Genomic DNA, 8,776 nt, shown 5'->3' on the forward strand with positions numbered 1-8,776 from the left:
TAACACTCTATAAATTTCCCCATAACCCAGTGGTTTTGCATCTGCCAGTGTTTAAGAAATACATTTAGGACACCCCAGCCCTACTGTTGGGGTGCAACATATCTCTTGGACAACATCTCCATCTTTAGTAATGCATGCTTTGGATAGATCTTTCATTGTTGTTGCCTTTTTGCTATCAATAACAGAGTGGAATTTATTTGTTATTGCATCAATGAGACCCCCTCCTCACAGAAGTGTGCAGGTGCCTGATTTCTTCTCGTCGTCGAGACCAGCTGCGGACTCTTTCCGATTGGGGTCGTTGAGCTCATCAAAAAGTCCGGTTTCAATCATCTCCTCTTGCCAGGGAATAGACACGGCGCCTGTGGAAAACTCCTTGAAGAATTTGTCATCTTTGTCATCGAACACGATGCCCTTGATCTCGGAGAATTCTGCAATATCGCCAGTGTCCTTGGCGTACACAACGTTGGGCTTGGGCACCCAAGGGGGATCGGTCAGACCAGCCTCCAGACGGGGGAAGTTGATGTTCTTGAAGAATTCATGCTTCCTGGGGTCCTCAAAGTTGTTCCTGTGGAGGTACACAGAACCCTAGTGTAAGTACAGTATCATAGACCACTGACCAAGAACAAATACAGCTTGTGCAGCACGATGACCAGTACTGGCAACCTAGAGCATTATTCAGATTTATCATTCAAAACTATTTGCATTACAAGTATTTGCAAATGCCTCTTCAATTGAATGATGTAAATTGAGCCACATGGGGAGATTTTCAAACAATTCATTTTTAACCATGCTGTCAATAAAATGCCAGCAGAACCTACAATGAAGACTGCTACATTTGTAACAGTAGCTGGATTATCCACCTGCTTAGAAGTTTTCTATAACTGACACTAGGTGCACTTTACTGGTATTGTACATTAGGCAATGGCAAGAAAGCCATCCTTTCTGTGTGTGAATGCACGTAGGTCTGATTCCTAAACGTTTAACCTTTATTCTAATTGTAGCCACAGTCCAGCAAGTCCTCCATACTGAAACCACACTGACAAGGGGAAAGGTGACCAAGAGGTACAGGATTAAGGAGAGAGAGGTGAAGGATCACCACTTAGACATTATTCTCCGTCACCCAAGGTGAAGCGCTGTAACCAAGGGGCTATGTGACTGTGGGGCTTACTTGCAGCCAAGGCGGTCGTCAATCTTCTTCTTGAGGAACTGCTGGATGACATCTTTAGTGGGAGCATCAAAGTTCTTGTGCTCCCACTTGGGCTCCTCATTGATGATGCGCCTCTGGACCTCCTCCTTCTCTAGCTTCTGTTTCTTGTCATCGGGCCCCTTGAAGGGGGTGTAGCCGGCAACCATCTCATAGATACTGCAGCCAAGGGCCCACCAGTCCACTGATGTTCGGTATGGGATGTCGGTCAGAATCTCAGGGGCCATGTAGGCACCTGTACCAGCCTGGAAAAAGGAAGAGATGCTTGGTCACAAAAATTGTTTACAGGCACAGTCTGAGAAGTCTACACTGTTTTGGCCAAAGCGGGACAATTGCTATTCACAATGCTCTAACTGTCCTTCCAGTGTTTGTACACAACCCTGGCTCTGTAAATGGGAAACAAACATGGAGGCTTACACCAGCCCATAAACAATCCCTTTCAGGAAACAATGTATGAGTCCAGTATATTAAGTAATTGAATTCCAGCACTATTAATTGTTATCACCAACTGCAACAGCAAAATATGCTTATAAGGATTGCAGACAGCAGTACAGCATGGCAGCCACATCAGAGAAGAGAGAATATTCAGCTGTAGCTGTCAGATCAGGCATGGAATAAAACATCCCATCATGCCTTTGTTGTAGTTCAGTTTTACTTTACTAATAGTCAGCACAGACAGGTGACGAACGCAGCATGGATGGACATATTTGAGTTTTTTTTTATTTGGTGTGCATTGGTGCATACTTCACATCTCATTGTTTTTGAAGAGAGAGAGGGTAAGAAAGGGAGGGAAGCTTTTGTATTCCTCCATCCAATTGTCTTACACTAATGTCATCTGATTCGTATAGTAAAAGAAATGGGGTATTTCTAGCATGTTTGACACCTGATAGTAACTGGTAAAGCTGGGATGGTGATGTCTTGGTAGGGATTTTATGTAACTCTGTCCTGGGCTCCTACTTGACCTCACCTTATGGCCAGAGCGAAGAAGCTTACTTCTAATCCTTTGCTACCTGTCAGAAGTCATGGGAGTATCCATGGTGATGCACTGCTCTGACTCATTGCATAAAGAAGGCATTATTTCCAGTACAGAATGGCTAATACATCCCTATTCAGTGGACACCTAGTGCCTGGAGCATAATGCACCTACTATTGCTGTCTGTTCATTATGCATATACACATCACACACACACACACACACACACACACACACACACACACACACACACACACACACACACACACACACACACACACACACACACATTACGTTGCACATTAATCCATCCTTATAGGATTGTATAGCACTGAGGGTAGCATTTACTTACAGCAGCGGTCTACGGTGAACTACTATCAGAGTTCTGAAGCACTATTAGATAGATAGATAGATAGATAGATAGATAGATAGATAGATACTTTATTGATCCCCAAGGGGAAATTCAAGAATTATGGTCAGCATATCCTTTTAGGAATATTCTACATGATTCAAATGTATTCATTCCATCTCAGGCTCAAACTCAAAATATCAAACATATTTTCTGCAAGTGATGTGTCCAGCTACACCTCAAGGCCAATTGGTTAATAAGCTTTAAGCTTTAAATCAGAAAGTACAGTTGTGCTCCTGCACAACCATCAGCTAACATTGAAACTAGAGGATATATCATAATGTGTACTCCTTACACTGTGTTACTTGCATTCAATTAATTTTCTTAAAATCCATTACTCACGATGCAAGACTTATTGGCTATGGGGTGTCTACTTGTCACATTCCCTATACAACCTCCTTAGTTTTAGAGTAATGCAAACAGGAACACTTCTTCTTGTCTCTAGTGTAATGAGCTTGGGAGAAGATGCACATATTATTACTCTGAAGTAGACTGACAGTGGCAATCTGTCAGCTGTGCAAATGACCTTTGATTTTAGCTTTATGTCTATCTGTTGCCATGCCAAAGAGAAAGGCCCTCAGGACTGTTTGCCGTAGTCAAATCCACTATGAGGATGCCAAAATACCTAATCTCCAACAGACCGAGATATCTTGCATTGCAAATCCAATGCAAGACTTTTGTTAAACTTTCAATTTAACATAAAAGCTTTGTGTTTGCTTTGGTCATATGGTGACACATGCTAACTTGCATATGCAATATGCTGCTTTATCTTCTGTTACTCTCGATCCCTCAGCTCCTGCAACTCCCGATCCCTCTCCCCACAGCTTGGTAGTCTGATTGGAGACAGATTTGTGTAATGCCTGCTAAGTAAGAGGATCAAGGTAGCAAAGCCAAGCAAGCTCCAGCAGGTAGGCTTGGGTCTCAGCCCCAGAGCCATAGGCCCAAGAAGGGCACAAGATAATGAGCTTATCATTGCGTTGCTTCATGTACCCTATGTTTGATGTTGCATGTTTCTTGTTGCATGTCCAAATGTGTTTGCCTTGCCTTACAAGGCCATGCCTTACATAATTATCAGACTGCTGACTAGTGAAACTTGACTGACTTGGAGGAATGAGTCTGGAATGGCAGCACAAACAAATGAGCTGAGGTAAAACCTAATCTGTTTCAGAATCACATCCCCTTTGCACGGAGAGGAAAACGGCAACAACAACGACAGCTGCAAGTGGAGGAATTGTACAGCATGCATAGTTAATCCTGGGGTCCTCATCATCTAACAGGCTTCCTCTGTCCACATTTTATCATTGTCCAAACATTCAAGTATGTCTGCCATATGTAGCTGGCCCAAACTGACCTCTGCCTCGATCACTTAGCCTTAGAGCTTAGTTACGCCCTCTACGAGTAAATGGAAATTCCATCAAGATGCATAGCTTTTTGAGCCAGGGCAATTAGGACATCAACATTCATCTGATGATTATAATCCCTTTGAGTTTTCAAAAGATCCCATGGACTTAACATTTAAAAGAACTCCTCTGAACTCCTCAATGAGTCTCTCATTATCACCGAGCTGACTGTAATTCTCTCTGCTGATTGTGTGCACACACGTTTCTACTATGGAGGTCCATTCAAATATGATCTCTCATTGCATACAAATGAGATATACATTGTCAACAACAATATGTACCCTATATGGACTAGGTATGTAATTCACTCTCTCCAATTGCAATTCCATGTGCTTCTTTGCTTCATGTTTTCATCTCAAAACCTTCCCCATGCTTAAATTCAATTTAACAAAGGGTTTCCTGTGTGTTTATGTTAACACCTATTATCAACTAATTAGCACTGGCTACTGTGCAATGGAAGGATAGTTTAATTTAGATGTTTTTTCAGATATACCCCCTCACAGAAAGTACCACATCCATTAGGTCTTGCAACCTGAAGCTGGTAAGAAGCCAGCTCCAATAATAGATAAGTCTGAACTCAGAATTGCAGGGATCAAGCGGGTTATGTAATGGAGGAAAGATCGAGCATCATAATGGCTCTAATAAGACAGTAGCCTAATCTTCAGATTTACTCCAAAAAAGACACCGAGACAGAAGCCCAGTTCTGTGAGGTCATATACAATGTCATAGCAACTGCTCAAGAAAGGTGTTCTGATTCACGGATCCCATGCAATGTAAGGCTGATGCAACATTATGATACAGTACTATTACATCCTCCCTGCCTGCTCCCTGTTCCATGCCCCTGCCTTTGTTATGATTTAGCCAGTGGTGGACAGCTTACCTTCTGGGTGATGGTTTTTCCAGCTGGCAGCTCCACAGCCAGACCCAGATCAGACAGGCGGCACTGGCCCAGGCTGTCCAGCAGCACATTCTCGGGCTTCATGTCACGGTAAACAATGTCCATGGCGTGCAGGTGCATGATGCCAGTGGTGATCTGGGCGGTGTAGTAGACGATGCGGTCCATCTCGATACCCTTCTCACCAATGCTGTAGATATGGTACTTGAGGTCTCCTCCATTCATTAAGCTCATGACCAGACACAGGTGCTCTTTGGTGTCGTAGGCGTATGCCAAGCAGACAATGAACAGGCTGTTGACTTTTTCCAGAATCTTCTTCTCGAGCAGGGCCATCTTCTCACCATGTTTCTTTTTCAGACGTTTCTTGTCCAGCTTTTTGCAGGCATACATCTTGCCCGTGTTTTTTACTTGCACAGCACATACCTGGTAAAGAGAACAGGAGTAAATGGCAGAGACTATTTGCTGTAACTATGCTACGAGAGAGAATGTGCGAGCATACATTTTGGGCGCATGGGTTTGTAGCCAATGAATATACTTCCACAAAAGGTCTGGATTGGAGTGCAGGCAGGATCTATATTCTCAACCATCTGAATTAAATTCATACAATAGCTTGCCATGAAGGAACATGTTTTCTCATGGCTAATAAACATTTACATGCATGACAACATCAGAGAAGCCAAATCCAGAAGCTTATACATTACATTGAACAACTATTTGTAGAATGAAGTGCACTTACCTCTCCAAAGCCTCCCTTTCCTAATGTCCTGAACTCATAGAAGTATTTGTCACTGATGGGTTGCTTCTCAAATTCTTTCCACTGCAAGTACTTATCAAAGAATGGGCTGGTCTGGTAATCCGTGAATGGCTTTCCCTTGATGAATTCTCTGGTGCCATCTTTCACTTTGGAAGGTACCACCTCATCAAAGTCCTTTTCTGTCACTGCTTTGCATTTGTCAAGTGCATCTCCAGCCAAGAACTTCATGAAGTTCTTGGAGCCCTCCTTGCAGTACTTATTGATGATATTTGTTTTGGCCTTGTCCCTGGCAGCGCCGGGGAGTGACAGTTCCCAGTCGGTAAGATCGTCCAGGAACTCTGCGGCGGACACATAGTCGGGAGATGCCTGCTTTAGGTAATCACGGAAGAACTTCTTCCCTACGGGCTGCTGCTCGCAGAGGTACTCAAAGGTCTTATCCACCTGGGTGCGTACGGCTGCACACAGTTCTGGCTTGGGCAGAGACAGACTCCGCCGCCGCTTCTTCATCTCCTTGTCATCTCCACCCTGGGCTTTTAGATAGGCGGTGTTTTGCACCAGGTTATCGAGTCCTCCCATGTCACACATCTTGGCGGCTTTGTTCGGTCTTTCCCCCCAAGAAACTGAAAACTCTGGAGTTCCTGCGTGGTCAGGCTCTTCGGCTCAGTGGTCGCTGCTGCTTCCACTGTACGTGTGTGTGTGCTCCTGGTGACTCTGAGAGTGCGCCTCGCTCCAACACCAAGGTGCAAATGAGCCGCCCCGACGCATGCACCTGCACACCAAAGACACACTGACACACCCAGTAATTACTCATTTAGAATTAAATACCTGTAGGGGATTTTCACATAAGTATCTTTGCACAGTCTATTCATGGAAAGGAACTTGTAAGAGGGTTCTTTCGTAAGAGGCTTTTCGGCCAACTATATTTAGCAAGGTGCAGAGCGAAAAAGCTAATGGTCGTCCGTCGGAGTCAGTTGTCTCAACATTAAAGTGATAAGAATGAGGGAAGGAGAGTGACACAGTAGGAACCTCACAGCTTAGCGCGATGATAATGTATAAACTGAACGGGACACACAGAGAGCACTAAATGGCTCCAGAGTGCTTATTGGCTCCTGACCCACAGGTGATCTTTGCCACAGAGCGAAAGTGGTTTCCTGGTCTTAGTGGGCCCTGTGATGTCTGTGGAAAAGGCATGCACATTAACATGATGATGACTATGAGTGATACTATGATGATTATCAGTGTACTGTCACCTTAACTGTGCATGGTAATACGCTTGTGAATATCTCTACATACTCTGTGAATTAAAGTAGTCCGTGGAGTAAAACTGTATAGTCTATACAGGGGTATACACAGTTCAGTCAGTGTAATTAGGAAATATGTTTCAGGAAGAATTCTCACACTACAAAAATACATAACATAAATGCTGATAATTTTTATGTACAGTATAACTCAACAGAAATAAAGTTAATAAAAATGTCTCCAAAATATACGCCATTAATAAACAAATGTTTTTTACTTAATGTTTTAATGTCACAGTGATGTGGATGGTTAATGATTGAGGAACCCATCCCGTTCCCAGTTGGGCTTTGTCCCCACACAAAATCTGCACCCACAAGAGAGAAATGAGGTCAAATGAGCCACAAGTTTTGCCATAGAGGGACAGCAGTGTGAAATGTAAACAGTAGAGTAAACAATGGCATCTGCATGTGCCAGGTGTCTGCTGAGGTGTGACCTTTAGTTTCTGTTGCACTGAGAAGTCAGCTTCCTCAATGCTTGGCCTTAATCTGCCTGTCTCCTCCAGTGTGTGGCACATGCATACAGTAAGGAACAAAATTATTCCTACCCCTGGCAAATATTGATTCAATGTTGATTTTCTCTTACCAATATGTTTGTTCTGACTGAAAATGACAGTCACTGCCACATGCCAAAGGTTGTAAGACCATGTGGGAGAAACATGCAATCAAAAAAAGAAGTGTTCTCATCTTTTTAAAAAAAACATTTTTATGACATGAAATGGCATATCCAAAATTATTCATACCCTTTTTAAATAACCAATCGAAACATCTGTATTTGCATTCACAGCTCACAAAATAGTTCTTATAATACCTACCAAGCCTCTCCATGTCTCTACAATGATTCAAGACCAAACCTTTTTAGCAGCAATCCAGGTTTTGAGGCAGAAACAATTATTTGCCACCACTCTGGCCTTATGTTCACTTTTACAGTTTTTCTCAGTCGCTTTGGTGCTTTTTTCAGATCAGAATGAAAATTCTCATAACTATTAGTTCAACCTCCACAACATTTAGTCATTTGTGCACATCATAGTAGCAATTTCTCCTTCCTCTGAACAAATTGCAAATACCTTTGGACATGTATCAGTTGCTTACATACAATTCTCTGTTGTTTTTTAACATTATCATTTGCTTATGTCATGTCAGTCAAAATGAACTATACTTATGAATGCTGAATAGTCGTTCCCAATAAAACTAATAGTCTTCATTTCATTGCTTGAGTCATTACATACAAAATTGTTGAACTAGTTATCAAATTCTGTCACAATGCTGTAGAATTGCAAAGAGCATACAGTAAAAATTTACGTATTCAGTGTCTTGTACTCACTTACTCACCTAACTACAGCAATGTGTAACTTTACTGTAGTTTTCAAATGGCTGTACAAGTACTGTATAGTGCTGTCTTGAGCATGTTCAGGTAGTGTCACCGAGTTCTGACCTTTTTTTGCATTGGAAAACACAGAGAGAACTGTCATAATGAAAACATGACAAAGCCATTTGACTATCTTGTTCATAAACGATGGTGTCAAGACTTCTCATTTTGATGACACTGACAGTTTCATTGACATGAATACCTGCTTTTGAGGAATGGACTATCCATTTTGAGCAAGTGACGTGCTTTTGCAGGTCATCCACTAGGTTTTGCAGTTTGCACTAATTGTTTTGAGGATTGCACTAACTGCTGTGCAAATGTTAATAGTGATGTGAGAAAAGCACCAAAGCGACTGAGAAAAACTGTAAGACAGATTGAGGTTGGGACTCTGGCTGGGCCACTCTAAAATGTTGATATTGTTCTCTGTTAGGCCTTGCCTTGTTTGGTTGTATGTTTTGAATCATTGTGTGGTTTAAT

General features: G+C 42.4%; 1 protein-coding gene across 1 annotated transcript; it reads right to left on the bottom strand.

Moving 5' to 3' along the window:
* Positions 1-225: 225 nt before the first annotated feature.
* grk7a (G protein-coupled receptor kinase 7a) lies at positions 226-6,220 on the bottom strand. Its single transcript, XM_076295908.1, has 4 exons — positions 5,618-6,220; positions 4,867-5,304; positions 1,169-1,449; positions 226-565 (listed from the first exon to the last, which is right to left on the bottom strand). The coding sequence occupies exons 1-4, from the start codon at positions 6,218-6,220 to the stop codon at positions 226-228; spliced, it is 1,662 nt and encodes a 553-aa protein (XP_076152023.1).
* Between the last annotated feature and the right edge of the window lie 2,556 nt (positions 6,221-8,776).

The sequence above is a fragment of the Alosa pseudoharengus genome, unplaced genomic scaffold (assembly GCF_046254945.1).
Source record: "Alosa pseudoharengus isolate Yale_2024_CS ecotype anadromous, Long Island Sound unplaced genomic scaffold, YU_APseudo_1.1 YU_APseudo_1.1_scf_2, whole genome shotgun sequence".
NCBI classification, from domain to species: Eukaryota; Metazoa; Chordata; class Actinopteri; order Clupeiformes; family Clupeidae; genus Alosa; species Alosa pseudoharengus.